Source organism: Phocoena sinus, chromosome 1 (genome assembly GCF_008692025.1).
Source record: "Phocoena sinus isolate mPhoSin1 chromosome 1, mPhoSin1.pri, whole genome shotgun sequence".
NCBI lineage: Eukaryota > Metazoa > Chordata > Mammalia > Artiodactyla > Phocoenidae > Phocoena > Phocoena sinus.
Genome location: NC_045763.1, coordinates 58,829,665 through 58,856,474, shown reverse-complemented (window position 1 = coordinate 58,856,474; position 26,810 = coordinate 58,829,665). Strand labels below are relative to the sequence as shown.

General features: G+C 45.5%; 1 protein-coding gene across 5 annotated transcripts in view; it reads left to right on the top strand.

Moving 5' to 3' along the window:
• The window catches only part of GNG12 (G protein subunit gamma 12), a 124,528-nt gene extending 98,909 nt beyond the window's left edge, over positions 1-25,619 (top strand). For all 5 annotated transcript variants that reach the window (XM_032637932.1, XM_032637945.1, XM_032637938.1 and 2 more), the window contains exons 3-4: positions 19,010-19,127; positions 21,596-25,619. In XM_032637932.1, coding sequence (XP_032493823.1) covers positions 19,035-19,127; positions 21,596-21,721 — 219 coding nt within the window. In that variant the 5' untranslated portion in view covers positions 19,010-19,034 and the 3' untranslated portion in view covers positions 21,722-25,619. The remainder of the gene's footprint in view (positions 1-19,009; positions 19,128-21,595) is intronic.
• Positions 25,620-26,810: the final 1,191 nt, after the last annotated feature.

The following is a 26,810-nucleotide window of genomic DNA, read 5'->3' as shown; positions in this document are numbered from 1 at the left end:
AGAACCTGTAGGACTGGTCACCTCTTTGGATGTCAGGGAGCAAGGGGGTGGTCTCAGAAACAGAACTAACGTTTTGAATCTAGGTTACTGTAATAAAGGTTGCTTTCTTAGCAGAGAGTTTGAGAAGCCAAGTCCAGAGAAGGGCCCCCGGGGAGAAGAAGATGGGGAGCCTGACTTCTGACAAGTTTAAGGAACAGGCAGGCTATGTGGATGAGGGGGTCCCGCAGACAGCTCCGGGACCAGACACAGGTGTAAGAATCCTCTGTAAGGGGCTTCCCTGGTGGCTCAGTGGTTAAGAATCTGCCTGCCAATGCAGGGGACCCGGGTTCAAGCCCTGGTCCAGGAGGATCCCACATGCTGCCGAGCAGCTAAGCCCATGCGCCACAACTACTGAGCCCACGCTCTAGAGCCCGCGAGCTACAACTAGCCCGCATGTGTAGAGCCCATGCTCTGCAACAAGAGAAGCCACCGCAAGGAAAAGTAGCCCCCACTCGCCACAACTAGAGAAAGCTTGCGAGCAGCAACGAAGACCCAACACAGCCAAAAATAAATTAATGAATGAATTAATTAAAAAAAAAAAGAATCCTCTGCAAGCCCTTGGAGGGAGATGGAAGGAGGGAGGACAGAGAGAGGAAAAATAAGCACGCGGGCAAAGTCTTCAAGGACAGCTGAGCTTGGAGGACTTGGAGAGGGAAAGATGTCAGCCCGGGAGACAGAGCGGGACAGTCGGAGGCATGCAGACGCGCCCAGGGGAGGGTCGGGGCTCAGAGACCAAGGGCAGAGTCAGGAGGGTGGGACAGTCCAGCAGTGTCAATGTCAAAAACTGGACTTGTTCCAAGAGTTCTTCAGCTGTATCTGGAATCATGACATTTCACGGAAGTGCCTTCTTAACCATCAGTAATGTTCAGGGTTATGTGCGTATTGTGCTTTTATCTCTGAAAACTGGCAACAGCGTGCCCTTGCACGTGGTAACTCGCCCAGAAATTTCAATTCACTCTGATAGCCCTTCCCAGAACATTCTGGCTAAAAAAGCTTACTGTATTTGTGAGCATGGCTTTATTTTAAAACATCCATGAACAGTATTTTCTCCCCCATATGCTTGCTTGCTTCGGAACCCACTTGGTAAGGAAAGCTCCCCTGCCCATCCCTCCCCTATCTGGGCTGATCCCCGCTTATAAAGTCTTCTGGGGATTCAGAAGCAGCTCTGTGCTGACCACACACCCCCCCTCCCATGTGCGTAATTCTTTCAGGGCACTAGATTCACCTGTTCGTGTCCCTACACGGTTTACTTTAGTGACTTTGTCCCTGCTGTGATCATTATGACAATATATAAATATTAAGTGCTTAAACCAATGATCTGAGGAATTCTAAAGAGCAGGAAAGAGAGGACCACTCAGAGAGAAGCAAAGAAGAGGTGCAGAGTGTGTACATTGTTGCCCTTTGCTAAGGATGAGGAAGCTGAGACCCAGAGAGGGCAAATGACTGGCCACCAGTTTGGCACATGAGGAGTCAGGGAGTCCCAGGTGTTGTGCTGAGCAGCCCTGATGTATTCTAGTCCCTGCGGCTCTTTTATCCAAATGTACATCCAGATCACCCGGAACTTTTTCAGAATGTACTTTTCCCAGGACTTACCCTGATGTTCTGATTCTGGAGGTTTGGGGGTGAACTTCAGACCTGGGCGCACTGAAAGAACTGCCCAGGTGATTCTGAAAGCAACCCTGTTAGGAGTCCAACGTCCAGTCACTTTGTGGTTTCTGTGTTTCACTTCACGCTACCTCTTAAGTGCAGGTATAATCTGCGTCTAAGAAAATGTCATTAAACGGGTTGTGTCTCAGAGAGGAAAAACCAATACTTTCCTCTATTTAAGAAGTATATGGGGGCTTCCCTGGTGGCGCAGTGGTTGAGTGTCCGCCTGCCGATGCAGGGGACGCAGGTTCGTGCCCCGGTCCGGGAAGATCCCACATGCCACGGAGCGGCTGGGCCCGTGGGCCATGGCCGCTGAGCCTGCGCGTCCGGAGCCTGTGCTCCGCAACGGGAGAGGCCACAACAGTGAGAGGCCCACGTTCCGCAAAAAAATAAATAAATATACTATATGGAATTACTAAAAGTGAATGTTACACTAAATATTAAGAAGGGAAGCACCTGATAGGCTACTAAGAAATAAGAGTCTTGTGAGGCAAAGGGGTTCTGATACTTTTCCGGTTATCTGCAAAAATATCTTACCTGTTGACCACATACATTTGCATGCTAAATTCAAGAAGTTCAGCAAGTCCATAAGTAGAAATTAAAATGAAATTAAGTATTTAGTTGAAGCTATCTGATATAGATGGTATATGAGAAAGCACTTCATAAATTGGAGGCATTATTGGGATACCAGACTTACCCCATTAGAAATAGAATACCAGATTTCGACATTGGGTCGAGGCAGAAGTGACGTACAAACATGTGGCAGCATGTGTATGTGACACATAGGTATGTTTCCCCAGAATTTAGCTGGGGATGGTTTTCATTTATAAATGAAGGCACAAGCATCCTGTGAGCATGTGATCACTCTGGGTCAGTTCATTTATCAATGTTGACACTGACAGGTCATGGCTGTTTATAAGACTTGAATATGTTTATTTTTTCAATCGACTAAAACCAGTCTCATAATTTCTACATGTAATATAAACACGTCATTTATTTTGACTTATATTATACATAAAATTGTTCCAAAGAATCTCATGTGCTTCTGAAAATACCCCAAGGACAAACTTTTGACAAAATCTACTTCAACCTTCTGAAACTCGTATTTGGTCACAGACAACTAAGTGCTGATTTCTTATGATCTCTCCCAGGAATTTAGTCCCTGGACTCATTAAGTGTTAGAAAAATTTAACTTTACAGTTAAATGCCTGAATAAATAATAGGCACTAATGTTGTCATATTGGTATTAGCATTTGCTGGAAGGTGTATGTTACTCCCAGTGCCACTCATAAGATGAATTACCCTTGGGAAGCAGCCCCCTTCCCTCCACTGTAAGCACCTGACCTGCAGAAGCAGACTTAAGCAATGGAGGCATCTTTCTTTCCAGAGCTTGCAGCATCACAACTGTTTCCTATATTCATCCTTAATATAAGGGGGAAAGTGCCGCCGAGGCCAGAGTCCAGATAAGGAGCTGCTTTTGAAACCAAGGGTAGCAGGTAGCCTAAAACCAACATCTGCGTCACCCTCCTTTCATAAGTACAGGAATGAGGGAAGTATATGCCCTAGTGTTCATTTTGGAAACTCAAGTAAAACTGTGCTTAAGACATAAGAAGGAGTTGTGTAAAATGTTATACTTCAGAGATGTTTGTTATGGTTCCTAATTGATATATAATCAGAAACAGAGCTAAACAGAGTCAGTGAGTTTCTCTGACTTGACCTCTTCATCCGGAGGTAACGCATTTGGGAAAGTATTACCTGAAGGAATCCTTTTGCAATGTGACATGATCCCCATTTGTTTCAGAAATTCTGAGTTTTATACATTGGGTTCAGGCCCTTATCATCACTCATCTAAAATACTGCCACAGATCCCTGTGTCATAATTTTATTGGAGAAAGTATTGAGTTCCTGCCGTGTGTCCAGCCCCAGGAATATATTGCGCCCTCTGTTTGCTGAATTAGGAAAAGGAAAAATTGCAAAGCCATTGCTTCCTGCCAGGGCTATGCCTGTGTCTCGTAACAAACCAAATCAGTATGTGTTTATCTCGTGTGTCTTGTATATGGAAGAAGTAGAGACCTGTGTAATATGGGGTGGCTGGCCTCAAGGGCCAGCCATCAGAGAGGGAATTAGACTTGAAGAAGGACTCTGGTGGGTGAAGTAGATGCAAAATATTTGTGAGAAGTATGATGATTGTAGTCGTAAAGCCAGCCCTTGGGACGTGTGGTCTGGCAAGTTACTAGAACACCAAGAGGAGCAGAATATTTGAAATAGTTCTGGCCTGGAAAATCTGGGGCTGAGAGTGGCCATAGAAATTCTTTATCTGGGCTTACAGGCAGCATCCTTTCCCACTGCATTCCGTTTGATGTTCTTGTTTTGTGAAATTCTTGTGTTTAAGAGAACAAACCTTAACAAGCAAGCTGTTGGTAGTAACATGCTGTGTATTTAAATTGATGTCCTCTTTCCAGTGGTCTTGAGTGTCATTCTGTCATGATCTATCTTTTGCTTGATTCAGCCCCCTTTCTCAAAAGTTCTGTATCTCATTGAAAGAAAAAATTTAATGGATTTGAATTAATTCATATTTCTGAGGAATTTTATATCCCCTGTTAAGAGATATTCTGAAATTTTACAGAACTCAGTGAGCTGCAGTAGAAGTGTGCCTTTTGGGTGCCAAATTATTTAAATTGCATTGATGTTGCTGATGAGGTTTGGACCTTAAATGACTTGGCTTGGTTTCCTAGTCCATGTTTTCCCTCAAGTAACTTTTTTTTTTTTGTTTTGGAAAAGGAGGGAATCAACAAATTTGCTTTGGAAGGGAGAGCTCTAATCCTTTTACATAGAGAATGAATTAGAACTACAGGAAGTTTCCTTGGGGACCCCTTGTATCTTCAGTTCTTTCCCTTTGAAAATATATGAACTTTTAGGTTCCGTGAGTCTCAAAACAAACAGGTACTTTACCTGTGAGGGCCAGCATGGAAAGTTCATCTTGCTGGTCATTTCAGGAATTCGATAGACACTGCTTTTCCCCAATGCAGTTATCAAGTCCAGACGTGTTGGAAAGGAGGTTGGGCATATTCCCTGGCTATCGTTTCACGGGAGAAGGTGAGATGAAGAAAGAAAGAAAAATTAAGTATCCTGTTATGTAGTCGGTAGCATGTACGAGTTATGGGTATCGGGACCATCGAGACCAGAGTTGGGCCTTTTTTTTTTTTTTTTTTTTTTGGTCAGTGAATGCAAGGAGGGTGCGAAGCTTCCTGGCAAGTTAAACTTTGGCACCTGTGACTCAGGGCCTGAGTGCCACGTACAGTGGGCAGAGGGCCCAGATCATGGCTGTTTTAATCCCCTCTGTGCCTCCTAAAAAGGCAATTAAATTACTTCCTCTGTACTGTGGACATTGGACATACTTGCTAGATGGTAATCTGGAAGAGGTAACAGTAGATAATAATTAACGTCTCTTCCACTCTTTCATGACAGAGCTCATCTTATGGTGTTGGTCATTATCACGTTATAGGTTATGAAATGTTTAGGATCATAGAATTTTACGCAACTTTTTATCCTTGAAATTTTCAAACATACACAAAAGTAGGATGCACTCCGTGTACCTGCCACCGAGCTTCAACAATTAGCAACAGATTTCATAGCCAGTCTTGCTTCATCTACCTCTTCACCCACTCTCACTACCCTTCTCGTTTGACACCATAGATTAGTTTTGCCTTGAACTGTAGGAAAACGGAATTAGTACGCGCTCTTCTGTGACTGGCGTCCTTCGCTAAGCATGATGTCTAAGGGATTCGCCCATGTTGTTGGTGCATCGGTAGTTGGTTTCCCTTTTTCCTCACCTATTAGAAGGCTTTCAGCCACGTTTCTCTCATATTCCCCTGCGCTCACCATTCCTGAATCAATGCTTCTCTCTTGGTCCCTTATCCTTCGACCTCCCTTCCTTTCACACGGTGGAAACCACTCACTCAGGGGCCCCCCCCATCACCAAGTTCCATGAGCTATGCTTGCTCTCTCCTTCCTTTATCCCTGTAAAGTGACTAATAACTGCCCCTCCTCCTGGTTTCGTGAATAACAATTACTGGGATTTTTTTTTTTTTTTTTTTTTTTTTTAATCATAAAAGCATCACTTGTGGTTGAGAGCACAGACTCTGGAGCCAGGCTGCCGGGATCGCAGTGCTGGCTCCTGCACTTACCTTTGCTCTGACCTTGGCTGTGTTCTAAGCGTCTGCCTCCCTCAGTTCCTTTAATCCTAAACTGGGAAAAACAATAGTAACAACCTCATAGTGTTGTTCTGAGGATAAAGTAAGTTAATATCTGTAAAGCTCTTAGAACAATGCTTGGCAAGTGTAAGTGCTGTACAAGTATTAGCTATTAAGAGCAAAAAAATAAATAAAAACGTACACACTGCAGGAGTGCATAAAAACACTGAAAATCCCCTAAAATTCTCACCACCTATCTATAGCTACATTGTGGACTATTCCAGTGTGTTATTTGGATATATTTTAACTAAACATATTTATAACTAACTGACTAAACATATTTACACAGCATTAACGTGCCTTTCCTGCCTCTCTTCCCCTAGCTTTTGTGACGGTGTCGCCCTGCCCCTTCTCTGCTCCTTTGAAGCTGCTGTTATTGTCCCCCGACACACGGGGAAGGCCCAAGGGTGCGCCCTGCTCTTTTCTTCATGCTCTCCCTCCAAAGTCTAGCACTCAGCCACCATTTCTGGGCTGTTGATCCCCATCCAGCCCAAAGAAAGAAGTCTTGTTCATTCTTACATTTCCTATCTCTTGCATCCAGCTTTTTCTTTACATTCCAGTTGCCTCCATATATTTGAGACCTGATGCTCTAACTCCTAATGGCAGTAATGATGCTGATAGATAACATTGAGTGGTTTCCGTGTGCCAGGCTCTTTTCTATATGATTCCATTTAATCATTACAGTCCTATGAGGTAGGCACTCTTGTTACCCCATTTTACAGATAGAGCGCCTCGGGGTTCAGTGAAGCTAAGTGGCTCATTCCACATACACACGAAGTGGCACAGCCCAGAGTTGAACCCAGTTCCATCTGATCGTAAATATGACCTATACTAGGCTTCCCTGGTGGCGCAGTGTTTGAGAGTCCGCCTGCTGATGCAGGGGACACCGGTTCGTGCCCCAGTCCGAGAAGATCCCACATGCCACGGAGCGGCTGGGCTCATGAGCCATGGCCGCTGAGCCTGCGCGTCCAGAGCCTGTGCTCCTCAACGGGAGAGGCCACAACAGTGAGAGGCCCACGTACCGCAAAAAAAAAAAAAAATGACCTATACCGTATTGCCTGCCCTCTAGACCTTCCATGGAAGTACTCTACTTGTCTCTCTCTGTCCCCCACTTCTATTCCATCCTACAAAAGGTTTTTGGGTTGTTTTTCTGATAACACTTCCTATGCCTGTCATTCTGGTCAGAAACCTTCAGTGGCTCCCATTTTCACATAACAGAATCAGCTTTCATCCACTCTCTACTGCTCCCCTCAACAACCGTTCTAAACTCTCCCCACTCCTTTGCCACCACCCATCCAGTTCGTATCCTTAAGGGATTGATCCATTTAAGAACTGTATCCTTCGTGCATGTCTGCTTGCTCAAGCCCTCACTGACTCTGTCTTCTCTAAGCTCCTAATGCTTGCGCTTGGCATGCCTAATTGGCCCACTGATATTCCTTATTCATATTCAGGGCTTAGTCCATCTTGTTGGAGTCACAAGCCCCTTAATCACCAGTGTAACAGCCCACATTCATTGTTTGTCGGCCATGCCCAGCCCAGCTGGTGACTGTAAATGTCAGTGTGCTGCACACACACGTCTCAGTCCTTCGCAGCCTTTCTCTCTCTCAAACACCCGCCACTCCTACGCCTTCAAGCAGCTGTGCTGTTCAAAGCACGAGAGTGACTACCTCGTTGCTTCTTAATCGAAAATGGATGTAACGGCGTTTACCTGTTGCCTCACTTTCAGCTCTCCCGTTAGGTGTTCGGTTGTTTGTCTTAATTCGCTCTGGGCATGTAGGTGAGCTCCTCTCTGCTTAGCAGGATTAGAAAGCACATCCTCTGCTCAAAGTCAGGGAGATGCTAGGCCTTTATGACCAGAATCCTAAATATCTCTGTTCTGCTGCTTTGTCAGCCCACCAGGAATGAGGGTGGAATGGCTGTGTTGGGGACAACAGCCCGGGTAAGGGATCTCATTGCAGACAGCGTCCAGCCCTGCTCCGCTAGGGGAGGTAGAGGGGGTGCGAGGCAGATCCCTCAGGAAGGCTGATGGGGAGGACTCCAGCTGTCACATAGATGGAGAAGAAGGCACCTGTTTTCTGAGTTTGGGTATCAGAAGGGCCATCAACCACATAACCACAGTTAAGAGATGAATGGGCCTTCGGAATGTTCTGCCTCCTTCCTTAGATTGGTCCTGTGTCCCTTGCCAGGAATCACTTCCTCAAGGCAAAGTCCCTGTGTCTTTTGGAACCAAACGATGCTATATGAAGTGAGAGAATGATTTCCAAACGACATGAGAACATAGCCCAGAGACCGTTTCCTTGCACCCCAAGGTGCTCAGTATCTGTGCAGGGAAGGAGCCGGAGGGTGGGGACGACTCCAGACGGGAGACCCTAGATCTCTGCTCCTCCACAAGTGGGCTTCACACCACACCAGCAACGTCAGCCTCACCGGAAACTTCGCACAAATGCAAGTTCTCCCCCCAGCCCAGACCTACCGACTCAGAAACTCAGAGATAGAGAAGCACTGTTCCAGGGGGCTTCCTCACGTCATATAGCATCGTTTGCTCCCCAAAGCAGTGAGCCCTTTGAAGGCAGGAATTCAGTCTTCCGCTTCTCTGATCATTCCCACTTCCTCTCTCCAGCCCCAGCAAGCTTCTCCTGTAGAACCTGCAGACAGATGTGATGTGTGCAGTGATGGCTAGGATCACCAGGGTTGATTTCAGCCCTGGAGAGCTTCAGTTTTCTCATCTGGAAGATGGGCCAATAACACCACCTTCACCATAACCCCCAAATATATAGTTAAAATAAAAAAACAGGGTACAGAGCAATGCATGAGATGCTCCTGTTTGTATTTTTTGGAACAGGTATGTGGGTAATCACGTTTGTGTATGCGTGTGATGTCTTCAGAAGGAAACACGAGAAACTGGTAACAGTGATTACCTTGGGAAGTCTAGATAGAAGGACAGCTATTTTTTGTTGCCTACGCCTTTTGACTGTTTAAAATTTTGACTATGCACATATATTCTTTTCAAAACTAGTTAATGAAATAATAGTAATTTCTTTTTCAGAGGTGCTGTAAAGAGTAAGTAAGATAACTTTACATAAAGCCCTGAACACAGTGCCTGGCACAGGAAAAGCACTCTGTTAGTGTCAGCCTTTGTCTTCAGTATTAAATAGTTGCGGAATTCATCCATTCATTTATTTATTCACTCATGAATAAACAAATGGGACATGGCAGCTGTCCTCAGCCAGCCACGCAGATATGAGCAAATCATTTCTCAGCCAGTCTCACCATGCTAGGTAGAGAGTAAAACTTGTTTGTAAAGGTCACTCTCAGTCTTGATGGTAAACACGTGCCTCTGCATGGCTGGACCCTAGCTCGGCATACAAGGTGGGGGGAGCTGGACCCTGCACCTCTGCAGTGCACGTCAGAGAGCTGCTCCCTCGGCCCGCCTCCACTGGCTGTGAACCTGTTTGGAACACAGTATGGGGGTGCAGAGCAGCATTGCCCTCAGAACCTGGGCACCACGCAAGTGGCCAGCCCATGCTGGAGGTGAATGTTCACAGTCCCAGAAACTGGCCCTGATCAGGTGCATCGGAGTCCCAGGGACTCCAGCCCAGCTCCTCAGAGCTGTGAAGGGTAACCTTTGGCTTGGAACAGGCAGTCTTTTGCAGGGTACATGGGGGAAGGAGCAGCAAGGTATATCCTGTTTCTAAGAAGACAAACACTGTACACATTAACATCCCAGGGTGATAGGTTCACACTGGCTGATATGTTGTATTGGTTGCTATGTTGAGTGTCTTAACCTAACCCAGGTATCTATTGAGGCCCCATTCTCTGCATTAGTCACTACGAGAGAGAAGATGGCATGGATAACGCACCTGCCTGGTTAAGGGCGTGGCTTTGAAGTAGGAGAATCCTGGGTTCAAATCCTGTTTCTACCACTTTCCAGCTGTCTGATCTTGGCAAATTATTTAACCTTCCTGAGCTTCAGTCCCAATAGGTATAATAAATGTGACCTCTTACAGTTGCAGGCAGTATTAAGTGAAGTATTATCTGTAGAGAGTACTTGACATAGTAGCTGGCACATAGTAAGTAATGAATGAGTGTACTTGCTATACTATTATTATTGAGCTAAACTTCCCACAGTTTAGTGGGAAGACGATTTTCACACACAAAGTCAATTACATAACAATAAGCATTAAATAACGTACAGTTAAGCATTGAAATAAATAAATGGTGTTGCGGACCCTTTTTGAGAGCTTGATGATAGCTATAAATCCTCACTTCAGAAAAAATAAACATAGGCGCACAACTAAATTTTGCATGCGATTTTAGGGGCTTCATTCACATCTTCCCCTGCCTCTCCCATCTCATGCATGGGCCATCCCTTAGGGGTCCTTGAAACCCCTGAGCTTCAAGCATATAGCAAGAATTCGTAAGGGGAATTAGTCACTGTAAGCAAAAGTATTGATAGTTAGGGAGCCCTTCCTGGAAGAGTTAAAAATGTGAACTAGCTTAAAAGAAGAGAGAATTTAAATTGGCCAAGAGAAGCAGGCGGAGAACTTGGGTGGAGATTTGCAGATGGGACTTGAAAACGCAGCCCACAAAGCCAGAGGATGGGTTGACAGCCCCCTGAGGCTACAGCAGTATACAGCAGGTGAGGTTCCAGCTGGGCCCCTGGAGTCAGACTGCCTGGGCTCAAATCCCAGCCAAGCAGCTTGCTAGCTGTTTGACGCTAGGTACGTATTTAACCCCTCTGTGCCTCAGTTTCTTCATTTATAAAATGGGGATGAAAATACATAGAATTTCTCACAGGGTGATTGTGAGGATTCAGTAGGTTAATGTATTGACAGTGATTGGCATATAGGCTGATGTCTGGTGTAAGCTCTGTGTAGCAATAAGCTGCTTTTATGATTAGGATTTTTATTATGGGGCCAAAATACTAGGGAGGATCTTGACTGCAAAGCTGAGCCCTTTGGACTTTTTCTGGAGTTCCTGGTGAATCCCTGGAACTTTTTTGAGCCAGAGAGAAATAAACTGAAAATGGTACTTTATCTGAGCATATGCTGGTCAGGATAGATTAGACTGGAGGAAAATAAGGGACGTAAGTGGTTATGAGTCTGTTGCAATAGCCCTAACTTGAGGTGCTGGGAGCCAAGACCGGAAAATGGGGAGAAATTTCAATGCGGTGTTTGTCAGAGTCGGAATCAAAAGAATTTAGAAAGTGCCAGCGTCTAAGGTTACGCTGTTCAGTAAAGGCCGCTGTGACTGCTGAGCACTTGAAATGTGGCTCATCCAAATCGAGATGTGCTGTAAGTGCAAAATGCATGCTGAGCTTCAAAGATTTAGTACCCAAAAGAATAAAATATCTCGATTTTTTTAACATTGATTTACATTTTAATTTTGGTCATATTGGGCTAAATAAAATATATTGATTTCACTTTTTAATTTTTTTTTCATGTGACTACTAGAAAATTTAACCTCGCATGTGTGGCTCACATTTCTGTTGGACAAAGCTTGATTTTAGGAATTGGAAGGAGGGCTAATGCAAAAGGATGCCTCGTGACCAGGACAACGGTGGTGTCACTCATTGAGAAAGGGACATGAGAAAGATTGGGGGCAGGCGGCTATGTTGCATCGGGTTTTAGGTGTGTTGTGTTTGAAGCAGCTGTGCAGCATTCGAGTGTAAATTGAAATAGGCTTTTTTATTTAGACATTGGAATTAAGGTAAAGGGTCAGGGCTGTATGCACAAGAAGTGTGTTGGTCTTAGCTAAAGTCCTTAATGGGTAAGGCATCTACCGTCACTGAGGAGCACTGCAGGTCAGGCAGGTGCTGAGTAATTTACGTATGTTCTCTCATATCCTCCTGGTGCAACCCTGTTAGGTAGGTTCTATTGTTATCCCTTCCCATTTTACAGATGAGGGAACTGAAGGTCAGAGAAGTGAAACAACATGGGGTAGTCCGTGATGAGCCAGGATTCGAATTTATCTGACTCTAAAGGCTCTTGTTCACTCTGCTACAGCAGCCCTCCAGGACTGGGCCCCTGAGAAAACCAAACTCAGAAGAAGGAACAAGAGCTGTAGAAAGGAATAGCATTAGACAGGCAAGAACATGATGGTCTGGCGTCTCGGAAGCCAGGGAGGAGACACTTTCCAAAAGGAAGTAGCTGTTAGGAAAACAAATTTAGACTTGAGTTACAAAGGATGTTAAATGCTAAGAACTGTTTCAAACTGAAGGAGGGTTAATCCTGTAGGTTAAGGTCATTAGAAGGAGTTAGAATTTTCCAGGACTTGTCCAGAGCTTTGAAAAGTTAAGCATAGGTAGGAAGTGGCATTCTTTTAAACTGACCTGTTCTAAGACCCAGGCAGAAATAAACATGGGTCGAACCAAGAGGCAGAGACTCTAATAATCATCACTGGTGTTTCTCAGGAGGCCCTGTATCGGAATCCTTTAGAAAGCTTGTAAATACAGATTCTTGGGCTCTGCATCAGATATAATGAATCAGATTTTCTTTAACAAATGCCCCAGGTGTTCTAGATACGCAGTTAAGTTAGGAACCAGCTGCTCAGGCTATGCAGCTCTCTCCTCTGGATTTATTACCCAGGATTGCCTCATTCTCATGGCTCCCTGCCAGCTTCGCTAGGGCACAGGAGGACGATGGGACCATCCTGCGTCTTTAGCAGTAGTCCTACCTGGAATCTGGGGCAGTCCTTCTTTTAAATAAGAGCAACCAGCTCTCCTTCGCTTAGATCTTCTCTCAAGGCCATTGAACTCCCCACTTCTACCGTCATTGCTATGGAAACCACATATCTGAAGGAGCAACAAGCCCTAAAGGGAGGCCTTGTCTTCTTTGTCCAGTGCTTCTGGCTGACGCTTGGCCTTGCTTTCTCCCGATTCCTTCCTTGTGTCTTTGATGTTCAGAGGCCTGCAGTAAAGAGTGGCGATGGAGAGGATGACCTTGAGAGTCAGGTGGCCCTGAGTCCCAGCTCTGCTACGTAAATCAGCGTGATCTTCGGCAAGATCTTTTAACCTCTCTGTGCTTCATCTATAAAGCAGAAATGATAAAAGAATTCATCTCTAAGAAGATTAAATGAAATGATTCTTGGAATTTACTTACCTGGCACATACTAAGTACTCAGTAAGCGGTGGTGGTGTTTTGAATTTTATCATCATAACGATAGCAATAACATCTTCATCACCATCATCATTATTCAGTGACATGTGCCCTGGATGCCAGGTAAAATCTACTAATCAGAGATACCAGACAAAGACTTCAAAGGGTTATTAGCAAGTTTAAAAGCATCTGCTTTTAGAGGAAGTGCTCTGTTGAGGTTTTGAGAGAGAATTGTTCTCTTTCTTTTTCACTCTGCGGATTCTGAGCCCACACATACTTCTCTTAGAAAGGAACATCACTGTCACTTCGCTGTCTCTTCCCCACCGCAAAGCACGTCTTCCACCGTTCTATGCAGCCCTTCCTCATCTGTCCATCTTATTTTCCATCCCCCCTAGGGGGATGGAAAATAGCAACTTGTTCCTTGCGCTCTGTGTTCTCGGAACTGGACAGGAGCAGGGCAGGACATGCAGCCAGCCAGTCACAGGTTCAACTACCCTTGGCCTCATTGCCTGCGAGCTTTGTTTGTGGGGTGGGGGTGGGGGGGTGTTAGGACTATACCTTGTGAATTCTGGGGGGATACAATTCAGCTGATAACACTGGGAGAGGTAGTTTACTTTCCCACTCCAGGAGCGGGGAGAAGGTCAGGGCCTGCGGGTGCTCAGAGGGCTTCCTACGGGCTGTGATCAGCGGATGCAGCTACCAAGTGCTCAGCAGGAGTGTCCTCTGTGTTTACTACACTCACATGCTTATTTTATCTGATGCCTTAACAGTCCTTTGAGATAGAAAAGTATTATTATCCCCATTTTTCCCATGAGGAAGTTGAGGCTTAGATAGGCTACAGGTCCCGCCCAGGGCGCCAAAGGTAAGAAGGGGCAGGGGCAGGGATGAGTCCAAGTCCCCTGGCCTAATCCTTGAGCATGTCCCAGCAACTAAAAATCCGAGGCACAGTGTAAAGGCTGTGCCACAAGTTCAAATAGAGGGCCTGGCAGGTGTGCCTCTGCTCAGATCCAGCCCACTTGTGTAAGATTTTCTGATTTTTCCAGAAATTTTTCTTTTTAAGGTGAAATCTCTTCATTTTTCGAGTGTTGACAATTAAAACACACACACATTCTCTCTCTCTCTCTCTCTCTCTCTCTCTCTCTCTCTCTCTCTCTCTCTCTCTCTCCCTCTCCCTCCCTCCCTCTCTCTCTCTCTCTCTCTCTCTCCCCCCCCCCCCTCCACATACACACACACACACAATTTAGTTAACCCTCTGTGGGACCCAACCAAACACATCTGCAGTCTGCATTCAGCCTGCAGGCTCTGATAGAAAATAATAAGTGTTCATGAGAATAGAAAACCGGTTCTTAGGGGCCTGACTGTCCACTCCCTGAACTCCTGCCAAGACCCTATCAGTAGATATTGCTACCTGATCACATTACCTTGAAACTCTTCTTTTACTGTCTGAATTTTTCCCTTGTTTCCCACTGAACACGTGGTTTTCAGTATTAACCAGCCTGGGGGCCCAGCACTGGTTACATGTCTGTGTGTACCGGGTGCACCAGTGCCAGGCGCTCCGGTTTGTCTTTCCAACAAGCCTGTGAGACAGACCGCTGTCCCCTTTAGCAGAGAGCTGGGGTAGGACATTGATGGTTGAAGGCAGGATCAGAGGGTAAGTGGTAGCCTGCTGGCTTTTTTTTTTTTTTGCAGCCTGCTCTTTTATTACAGCCACAAGGGGTGTGTTTGCTCAGAAAGTTGGCGTCACTCCAGTGATTCAGTTACTGGCCAGGCCATGATGACTTGTGATTCAGATCCTGGGGCTTCCTGGTGCCTTCCCCCCAGAGTGTGCTCTGTGACACACTTTCCATCCCCACCCTCCTCTCCCTGCTTCAGGTCCCACTAGACAAAGATTAATAAAATGCCCACATTTCCCTAAAGTGACATCTTGTTCCTAGGAATTTCTAGGAAGCTGAGAATTCAGATGGATAATAGCATTAAAACCAATGCAAAGTATTTGAATAGCTAAATACTACTTACGTTTATTCAAATCTCTCAGCCACATGTAAAAGTGGAAACAAGGCTGCGGACGCAGTAGGCAGAGTTTTATCAAACCTGGGTGTCTGCACAGGCAGGCACCGGCCTGGGCCCTTCTGGGTGGGTTATCCAGTGACTCCAGAAGTTGACCTCAGTCCTTGCCTAATAGCCACAGCGAGCACATTCTCACTTAGCTTATGGATATGAGAGGGGAGACCTGTCTTCCAGGGCACTAGACAGACAAGCAGATGCCTTCTGCACCAGAAGGGGTGTTGCACAAACGTGAAGCCATCAGCAAGGTCACAACTCCAGGTCATGGAATGTCAAGGTCGCCCTTGATGAGAACCACATCGTAGACTGTTCAGTGATGTCCAGAGTGTTTGCAAATCAAATTAATTGGAATTGCATCCTTTCCTTGATACAATAGGAAGTGTGGCTTCTGGGGTGGAGAGGCTTAAAAGCTAGTTCAAGGCTCTGAGCTGGATTAATTGGAGCAAGTTTTTCTAATTTTGGTTGCCTCATCTATAAAACAAGGATGAAAAAGTAATTTACCTTTCAGGCTGAGAGTGAGGCTTCACAGACGAATGCAGATGAAAGTATGTGTGTGCTCTAAGGTCCTATACATCGGGTGCTGTTTGTCTTGGAAGCTGTTTTTGGAGTAAGAATAACGCAAGTTTTTTATCCAAGTAGTAGCACAAACAAACAGCCAGACATCCGTGCATTGAGGGGAAGACCAAAGACACCCTCTGAGGGTGCAGAGAGGCTCAGAGATATTTGTGTCCCAGCCTCTCGGTCTGGTTCTGCCCCAGCCCAGCTGTTGAGGCAATGCAGAGCAGCTGCAAGTGGGGAGGACGTCCTCAGCAAGACCTCCTGCTCCTGTAAACACCACCCACCACTCCGACGTCAAGCAGCCGTGACCCTGCTTTCGTACACGTGAGGCAGCTCAGCCCACCGAGTTCCTTGAGGAGGTTCCTTAAGTTAAAACGACATGATTTTGATTTGACTTCTCCATTGGACGCATGTTATCATAAGTTGTTTTTTTTTAATTAATTTATTTATTTTTGCTGCGTTGGGTCTTCATTTCTGCACGAGGGCCTTCTCCAGTTGTGGCAAGCGGGGGCCACTCTTCATCGCGGTGCGTGGGCCTCTCACTATCGCGATTTCTCTTGTTGGGGAGCACAGGCTCCAGACGTGCAGGCTCAGTTGTTGTGGCTCACGGGCCCAGTTGCTCTGCGGCATGTGGGATCTTCCCAGACCAGGGCTCGAACCCGTGTCCCCTGCATCGGCAGGCAGATTCTCAACCACTGCGCCACCAGGGAAGCCCAAGAAATTATGTTCTTTACCAGTGGCCCAGTGTACAACTTTTTCTAGAGGGATCCCCAGCAGAAGGGAGCGGGAAGCTATCTGAGGGATAGGGAGGGGGCTCTCTGTGAAGGAGCAGGTCAGAACACAGATGTCAGAAGTGGGGAAAGCTGTAAGAGCCCCAAGCTGGCAAGCATGCACTGTGAACCACTGGCTGTTTATAATCGTGACTATAATACAGTCAGGAAGTAAGTCGTCTGTGTACCAGATGCAAAGTTTCTCACCAATTTTAGGAGGACCTACCCAAGCATTTTATAACTAAAGCCAAATTGAGGTCTATTTCCTTACAGCTGTGTGGGTGGGAGGGGCCATGGCTGACCCAGTCCTGATACGTGTGTGAAATGTTCTGCAGTTACAGGAAAACTTGCTCAGGCCTTGGAAACTTTATGCCCTAGAGGTTGAGAAGAAGAGACTGCTTGGCGTTATTTTCCTGCAAAGGGAACATTTAGAAAATCCTAAGGGTGCAGCCTGGAAACCACAGGCCACTCAGAAAGGGTGTCACGTTCGCATTCTGAAGGCTGGGGGCCAATCCTCAGAACCGGCGCCAGCTGGCAGGGGAGCCCAGTTTAACATGCTACAGGGAACAAAACGAGGACCAGCGCGCTGTGAATCAGGGCACTTCAAACTGTTCACAGAAAGGCTGCCTGCTGCCTTAGACCCATTTCAAAGGCTCTGTTAACAGGTGCTTGCTGGGAGCGCAGAAGGGCTGGGCCAGACCGCTGGGTGTGTGCAAAGTCCCCGGGAGGAGACCCTCAGCCTCTCCTTTGGGTGGGGCAGGATGAGTGCAGAATCTGAGGAGGAGGCAGCTTGTCTGGAAGTGTGTTGTAACCGGGTCGCCCAAGGCAAGGCCAGCGTGCCCTGCCACGCGCTGGCTCCTCCCAATTTCCTGCAGGGCTTGGGCTCCCTTACGCTAGGGGAATCTTCAGAGGGCTGTTTCCAGCCATTCTATCCTGTCCTGACACCAGAGTGCAGCAGAATTGCCTGGGGCGCATGCCCACAGCCCACCCAGACCAGTCGGTCAAGACGCTTGGAGGCCCATTGACCAGGTGGAGGCAGGTAGGTACACAGAGGATTCCCATTCATTGTGCTGGGTGTGACCCCCAAGGATAAATACAATAGCAGCTGCTGCGTGGAGTGCCTTGGTCCTAAGCAAAACACTGCACGTGCACCAGTGAATTGAATCCTCAAAAACAGTAGTATCCCTATATTACAAATGAGAAAGCATGGGCTCATAGAGGTTCAGTAACTGGAAGAGGGTCCGAACCAGGAACGTGAAGCTTGCTGATTAGGTTGGACTTCAAAGTTCCGCACGCAGTTAAAAGCACAGTTTTATTTGGGCATTTGATCCAAAGCTGCCTCGGACTTCAGAAGGTACAAGCCCTACCCAAGTCCTTGAACTCAGCATTCTGAGGGCAGTAGAACTCCGGTGGACACCGCAGGAGCTGTGGGTTGCTGTTTTCGGCAGCCTTGTCTAATGTAAGCCTTTATGGCAGATACGCCTTGTGCACCTGCAGCCCCTCCAGAAGGTTGAGTCAGCCTGCGTTTGCTGCTGGCGCCACGGCGCCCTCAGACTTTGCTGAGTCCTTGCATAGCGCCGGCGAGGCACACCTGCTGTCCACCCGCTCTGACTCATAAAACTGCCAGGGCTGCCAGCTCTGCGATGTCTTCCAATGCCACCGTGCCGAGAGAGAACTTAGCCACATATGGCGGGGGCACCAGGCAGCGCTTTTCCCCAGCCCGCCTTCCCCTTGGACTATGCCACTGGGCAACTAGACGGGTCGAAGCTCAAGGTCCGGGATGTTTCCTTTGTTTTCACCGGGAGAGAGAGGCAGAGGGCAGGCCCACGCACATGGGATGGGGATGTGGGATTAGCCAGTGCCCTGGCCACCAGGATGAAGCCAGAGAGGTCAACGGGGTGGGGCAGGGGGGGAGGTGCCGATGTAATTCCATTAAATATTTCAGGCTTGAGGCTGTATCCTATGTGACTTTTGCTGTGGATCTGTCATTGAGAGTCTTTCAGCTGAAAGGTTCCCACTTTTTCCTGAATAAAGGCTTCCTTATCTGCCTAACTTTCTCCAAACGACTGCAAATCTTGATAGCACCTAAAAATGCACCCTTTGTGCAGAGTTCTCCAGAAGCGCTCTCTTCTGCCCTTTTCTGTTGCCAGGATCTGTATCAGTGAATAGCTGGGTAAGAGAGCCAAAACGACATGAAATCAAACCTTCTATTAACGTACAGGGCAGTGATGTTAACCTGCACGTGGAGCATGGCCCGCGTTGGCCGGAGGCCTGGTAACTACCACGGATGTGTGTGTGTGTTTGTTTCCCCTTAGAAAACGCTACCTTATGCTGTATATGGGGCGCATGGATTAAACTACTAGTACTGGGTTTCTGCAGACGAAAGATTCATGAAGGTGCTCAAAAGGATTACAAGCTTAGAAACTGAGGCCGCCACTCCCGTTGCTGAGGGGCTTTGTGGTAGCAGCCTCCAAGAGGCTGTGGTGACCGGGAATGCATCCTTTTCCCCTCAAAGCATCATGCATGTCTAAGCAACTTAAAGATGACTGTTCTTCACCTTTGACAAAAAAGTTCTCTTCAGATTTCAGGTGAAACCGTAACTGAAGATGTCGACCAAGACAGCCAGCACCAACAACATCGCCCAGGCAAGAAGGACTGTGCAGCAGTTGAGAATGGAAGCCTCCATCGAAAGAATAAAGGTAAGAGCCTTGAGTGGGTCAGACGTGTTTTCGGACCGGCTCCCTCTGCCCTCCCAAGGCTGGGCCACATTTCTGAGAAGGTGGATGCCATGTAATTGGGCCAGGTGCCAGGCTGTTCCCTGAGCCAGCTGAGAGCCTCCGAATCTTAACTCTCATTTCAACGTAGCACTGGTGATACAAAGTGTCTATGTGAGGCTCTCTGTGTGGACAGAAAACCTAAAGCCCGTGACAGGATTTCCTGAGGACCTGCCTTCCCTGAGCGCACATGGTTGAACCCCCTCTGTCACCGTGTTCTCCCTCGGGACAGGGCTTCCAGGTGGACTTTATAAACACCCTCGTCATCCCTCTGGAATGTATGAAGTGTTCTAGAGTTATCAGTACAGCCGAGGTGGCCTTGCATAAGTCAACACCCAGGTGTCCTTTTTAGGAGAAGGTGGGTTTTTCAGTGTGTGCAGACTTGGACAACCACAGTCTGCAACCCAGGGTAAGTATCGCCAGCCTTAGTTGAGATCTGGAGGAAACCAGAAGGCATTTGTTGGGTCACCTGACTTTGACGTCTTTTCCCCCCCGGACCCTCAGAGATGGCTAGGCGGTGAGTGCCTTGGAATGTTGTGAGTAATGGCCGTCTCCTAGATACTGAAGCAGTCACCTGATAAATTCCTCTGGGCCTAGAGATAGTCACCTGTCTTCAAAACAGGAGGCTGAAAAAGAAAACAAACAACAACAGAAAAAGAAAACAAAAAAGCTTCCCTGGTGGCGCAGTGGTTAAGAATTTGCCTACAGGGCTTCCCTGGTGGCGCAGTGGTTGAGAGTCCGCCTGCTGATGCAGGGGACACGGGTTCGTGCCCCGGTCCGGGAAGATCCCACATGCCGCGGAGCGGCTGGGCCCGTGAGCCATGACCGTTGAGCCTGCGCGTCCGGAGCCTGTGCTCCGCCACGGGAGAGGTCGCAACAGTGAGAGGCCCGCGTAACCGCGTACCGCAAAAAAAAAAAAAAAAAAAAAAAAAAAACAGGAGGCTGCCCGTGCCCCTGGCCTGAGGACACTTACCTGATTATTCTAACGGGTCTCCCACCCAGACTTCTGAACAGGGTGTGGTATTTCCATTTTTAACTCATGCCGAAGTAAGGTACTGCATCTTCCCGTGCTGGCTTTGTCCCTCTTTTTATTCCCCCAAGTCCAGTCTTTAACAGTAAATCTTGAAGCTCTACTAGAATTTGGCTCCATTCTGAGTTTTGGCTCCGAGCCCATAATTCGATTCTTTAACTCTGTTCTGCATTCTAACCGATTTGCTATTGGATAGAAACTAAGATACAACCTTCCTTTGAATCACAGGCACTTTTCTTGTTCCCCTCCCCACCCCAGCTTTTTATTTTGAGAAATTTCAAACCTGTGGAAGAGTTGTAACAAACACCCATATACTGTTTACCAAGATTCACCAATTATTAGCATTTTACCCCACTTGTTTTCTCTGTCTCTACACACACACACTCACAAAACTGACATAATTTTTTCTTTAAATTCGTTGCAAGTTATTTGCAAACATCATGACGCATCACCCCTAATACTTCACCATCTGTCTCCTAAGTATCAGGGCATTCTTCTGCATAACCACAGTACAAGGATTACATTCAGATCAGCTGCTAATAGTATCTAACACATAGTCCAGTTTCGAAGATTCCAGGCCACTCACTTTTCAGAATGGCCTTCACTTTAGATGGGATTGTTTGCTGACGATCAAATTCAGGCTAAAAGTTTGGGCAGAAATACTAGCTGGCTGGTGGTGAGTCTTCTGTACTCACTCCAAGAGACATCTGATGTCAGTTTGATCACTTGGTTAAGGAAGGCCTCATCTGCCAGATTTCTCCATTTAGAAGTACCTTTTCCCTCTTTAAGTAACAGATAATCTGGGAGTGATACTTTGGTCAGATAATCTGGGAGTGATACTTTGGTCATCCTGTTCTCCAACAGTCTTCCACCCAGTGGGTTAGCATTCAAATACCTTTCAAGTTTGTAAATATTTTTTAAAAAATTTTTTTATTGAAGCATAGTTGATTTACAGTTTTGTGCCAGTCTCTGCTCTACAGCAAAGTGACTCAGTTATACACATATAGACATTCTTTTTTATATATTCTTTTCCATTACAGTTTATCACAGGATACTGAATATAGTCCCCTGTGCTATACAGTAGGAACTTGTTGTTTATCCAACCTATATAGTAGTTTACATCTACCAACCCCAAACTCGCACTCCATCCCTCTCCCTCCCCCTTGACAACCACCAGTCTGTTCTCTATGTCTACGAGTCTGTTTGTTTTGTAGATAAGGTTCATTTGTGCCCTGTTTTAGATTCCACATATAAGTGATATCATACGGTATGTGTCTGTCTGACTTACGTCACTTAGTATGATCATCTCTAGTTGTATCCTGTAAATGTTTTCTTTGTTTGCTTTGGTCTGTCTGCGCACCAGGTTTCAAAGGCATCAGCGGACCTCATGTCCTACTGCGAGGAACATGCAAGGAATGACCCTCTGCTGATGGGGATACCAACTTCAGAAAACCCTTTCAAGGATAAAAAGACCTGCATCATCTTATAGAGGAGTAGTGAAGTGGCTCCTCCCCTCTTCTCAACAAAGCAAACGATGAGCAGCTCCTTGAAAAGATTTACCTTTGGCTTATTTGGTAACCACTGCTAATAACTAAAATGCTCTCAAGTAACTTGGAATCCCATGAAGTCTTTGTTTTCCAAGTTGTCCTCTCTCTAAAATGCCCTTTAATGAATTAATAGAGAATAACAATCTTGTTTTCCATTTGTTAACTCTGGTGTCATATTGGGTTACTGCCATATTGGGTTACTGCTGAAGGAAAGTTGGTCTGGCCTTTTAAAAAAACAAATATGTGAATGATCCAGTTAAGACCTAAATTACCTAAGGACTCGTCTCGATTAAAATGCCAAGAATAACTTGTCCTAAAGCCTTTCTATCATAGTATGTTCTTAATAGGGTTATGCCAATCTGTACAGTATAGGTGGGTGAGGAGTGTTTTGTGTATATATATGTATGTTTGTATATACACATCTCAAAGCTTATTTCCCTATTAAAATGTCTCTCTCTCCAGACCATCAGTTCAACTCCAGAAGAAGTTATACCTTTATCTTGAGCTGTGTGTGGGTAGAATTAAATTCTTTTCTCATAGTTATTGTACAAAAAGTAAAGAACACCCTGAAGACTGCATTCATTGTAATTGAGTAATGAAGGCATCTCTCTCCTCTTGAAATCGTGCTGACCTCCTAGGCTCCAGTAAACTGTGCCAATTAAAATTTAAAAACTGAACTAAAAGCCCTTTTATGATATGACTATTAATTCACCAAGGGCTTTCGGGCTTCAGTGATCCTGCGTCTAGAAAAGGGGAGGAGGCCCTTGGGGAGTACCCTGGGCAGCTGTGCCCCAGGGCTCACGTTCTCTGGAGCAGGGGTAGACACCTCTGAAATTTCCACTCTGACGATGGGAGCGAGACAGAGCAGCCGTGAGCCGGGCCAAGAGAAGAGTAGGAATGCATGAAAAACAGCTGCTCTCCTTGGCCCAACTTTGTGATTTAGCTCACTTTCTCTGCCTCCCCTCTATCTTTCGTCTGCTGCCAGAGCATGTCCTCAGAGGTAATGTTCACCTCCCAGCCCCAAGTGGGCAGATCATGGTGGGGAAGAAACATACACACAGATAGAACGTAAAGGTATCAGACACTTACTTACTTAAGCTCTTTTCAAATACCTGCAGCGTCATCATCATCCCTAGCCTGTCCTCACACCATCTGAGAGAGGCTAGGATCCAGTGGTTCGCTACCTGGGCCCACGGTTCCAGCAGCTGGGTGTTGGGCTCCTTGATTTTCCTCTGGGCATGATGGTCCTGCCACACATCCTCAGAATTTCCAGTGGGGATGCCAAAAGAAGGCATCTCCTGTGGCCAGAGGGTATGTTAACTTTATCAAAGAGGAAGAGAGGGTCTTTTTAAATGCTTATTTATGGGCCCAAACCATACACTAGACCTTTGATATTTTAATTCAGCTTCAGTTCATTAAAAACAACTACTCATGAACGATTTAAAATCTTCTCCGAAAGGATCCCTCCCCAAGAAGGAATTATTTACAACGGTTTTCCCTAGTTCTGTACAGTCCTGCCCTGCAGTGCAAGCCCCTTTTAAAATCTAATGTCTGAGCTTTGCATATTATGCTGATTGTGGGTGAACAAATGCAGTACTGTTTCCAAACTGCTCAAATATATTCCGTATTTCTCCAAGTCACCTGCCTATTCAGCATTGTGAACGGCCCTCACTCTTCCAGGACCATGTGGAAATCATGCCACCGCTGTTACCCTCTTGTCACCTACGCTTAGTTCTGCAAAACGCCCGGTTTCCAAGTAAATTATAGGCACCTGCTGGAGAGAGAACGGTTTTTCCTTTCAAAAGGTGATATTTGAAATGTACATTAATAAGACAACTTTACATTTACAGCTTCACTTAATGAGACATTCTTTTTTTATAAGTATATTTTTCTACTGATAGTTTCAGAACACTAATCTGATTTTCACTCTGATTTTTACCATGTTTCTTTAAATATTTATAATGTAGCTTGTTACAAAATATTTTCGTGAAATTACTTTTATTATACTGCTATGTACACATTTTTGGTAGCAAGCGTAGTTTATTCTTTAGTACTAAAACATGTTCTTTTACCTAACAGAAAACAAATATGGTTTGCTGTATATTTGTTAACATGCCTGTAGTGGTAAGGAATGGACTTGAGGTCCCAGGAGATTTCATTTTTATTTTTGCTGGCCAGATATCATAAAGGCTACGAGTATGAAAATCATGTAACTTCCTAACCAGGTATAGGGTATGTTTCAGAAAAGTGATATCAAATCCTTTGATGCTGGACCCGAGGGGGAGAAAAATTGTAGCTAAATGTTGATTTACTTATAACTAGACATCTATGTGAGAAAAATATAATATATGTATACATATGTATGATATGCAGAAGTCACTTTTATTTATCAGGTTTTATTCTACTTGTAAAGCCACAGTTTAACTATTCGGCAGCAACCAAAATTCGGTTTTTGGTAATGACAGACAAATGCCCAGTGTGTGTTATTTTTTCCAACTACCACTATAATGACACACCTAATCACTTATGTGCATGCAACTTCTTGCCTTCATGTCTATGAAGCTATTTAAATATGTCCACTCTACTTTGTCTGTAATGCTGCTTCTGTTAACAGTGATCTCTTTTTCCATTCTTACATCTTCATTAGTGCATCGTAAATCTGTCCAATTGAGGCCTCAGGACCATGGCAAGATATGCTAAACAGAATTTCCTGACTCCGAAGTATTTTACAGAAACACTTTTTTTAACTAGAGAAACACTTTCTATACCAGGTGGTTCACAAGCTATAGGTTTTTTTTCTAAATAAGAATCAGGTTTTTACATTTCTTTACCTTATTATTAAAATGAAAAGTGCCATGCTTACCCTTTAAAGGAAAGACCTGATTTGCTTTCTCTCTATTGGGACTACTTCTCTTCTTTACTAATCTTTCAACTATCAGAAAAAAAAAAAAAAAAATTATACCAACAATTTAGTAATTTTGAGGCATAAGTTAGTTTAGGTAGTGCCAAACTTTCCCTTCAGATTCCTCCTTCTCAGTCAGTTTGCACCTAAGAGAGTGTCATCTGAGTGAGTACTCCGAATTTTAACAGCTATATAGTCCCAAGAAGTAAATCACAGTACATGTCAGTCCTTTCTCAATAAACATAATACCAGAGTGTGTTAGGACTTGTATTGACCTTTTATGGTAGATCTGTTAATAGGGAAAAAAATACATTGAATCAAGTAGAATTATCTGTATGTTAAAATAGAACACTTACCTAGGAGCTGGGTGGCCTGGATCATTCGTTGTCTAGCCAATCCTGTGTCCCTGTGTTGTGTGACTTTGAACAAGGCACTCCATCTCTCTGGGCCTCCATTTCACCATCTGTAAAACGGGGCTTGAAGCAGATGATGGCTGAGATTCCCCCTGTTCCATCCAGCAGCCTACTACCCCTCTACTGGTCCTGCCAACATGTTGGTGCTATATGCTGCTTCAAATATAGAATTGGTTTGTCTATTGTGTGTGCTCATTTAATAGCTTATGAAAGGCCTTTTCGTTATATGGCTTTTTTTTTCTAGTTTTATGGACTCGATTACTGTAATAATGTCTTGTTTATAGCCATGTAACTATAAACATACATTCTCTTGATGTCTCAGTAAATTTGCATTTGGTATATAGTTGATGGAATTGTTGTTTTATAACATTCTTTGACTGCTCATCTGTCCAGCATCTTATTAACCTAAACATTGTGATTATTGTTTGGAAATCTGTTTTGCAGAAAGAATAAAAGCATTTACTTGATAGCTAACGTGTTCACAGATTTGAAAGAAGTTTCATTAAAGCACCGTTGCTCTCTTTACTGGATCAGTGCCTCATTGAATCTTCCTACTGTATCTTGCTCAATAAATTAACAGAAGACCAATTCTCTTCCCCTTTTCCTGCATTCATTCAGTTAACATTTTCTGAGCACCTGCTGAGAGCCAGGTATGGAACTCAGGCTCTGATTACACTCAAATGAATAAGGCTCACACCAGCCCGTGAGAAGCTCACAGTCTAAGGCAAGGAAGGGTGGGAATAACCAATACATAAACTAATAATTATAGTACCGTGTGCAAAGTGCCTGAACTCAGGTGAACACACAGTGCCGTGAGAGCCCAGGGGAAGGAGGGCTACCTCCATATCAGCAAAGTCTGAGAAGGCTTCCAAGGGAGGTGGTGTTCGAACTAGGTCTTGAGAGACGAAGAAACCCTGTATGTGTTGGAATGAAGTCTTGGGAGGGAATGACAGGAGGAGGAGAAAAGTGAGCTCAAAGCTAGTGTGCAGAGCATCTCCCATACCACTTACCCTGCAAGCAGCCGGAAGGCAGTGGAAGTTGTTAAGGAGGAGTGGCGTAGTGATTCACAATGTGTGGAAGGCTCTTTCCCATCCTGAGACCCGGCTGTGACCACAGAAACAGACAACAAATGGAAAGGTCATCAGACTTGCAGACTCATATTCACCAAGTGTTTGTTGAAGGTACCCTGCCTCCTGCCCAGTCCCTTCCTCCAGAGCTGGGATTCCCACAGAGATCAAGGGAGGGACAACGTCATCCAGAAAGCCAGGGAGAAGGCAACCAACAAGGTTATGGGCTGGGCAAGCTAAAGAGATGCCCCCTGCTTCCGAAAACCAGCACACACGCACACTACAAAGGGTAGGGGCAAAAGATAGACAGCCACTGAGCCCTTCCTAGGAAAGGACTGAAGAATTTAGACATGTTGGTCATGAAAAACAGGCAGCAGCAACTGACCAGGACGTTCACTGGCTCAGACCAAATTACCAGAAGTCCCTGTGACTTTCAATGGAAGACGGGCTTGGGGGTGGTAGATGGGACCTGGGTAGGGATAAGGGGATGGAGGACAGTGAAGCTGAAATGAGTAGACTAAGTAAGTAAACGTGGCAGATGAAATGGTATGCAACCTTAATGGTGTGAACAAAGAACTCAAGCCTGCTGGTAATGTGGGAGCCAAATGTGGAGATGCAGGTCCAGCTCTCCTGGACATGCGCTGTGACC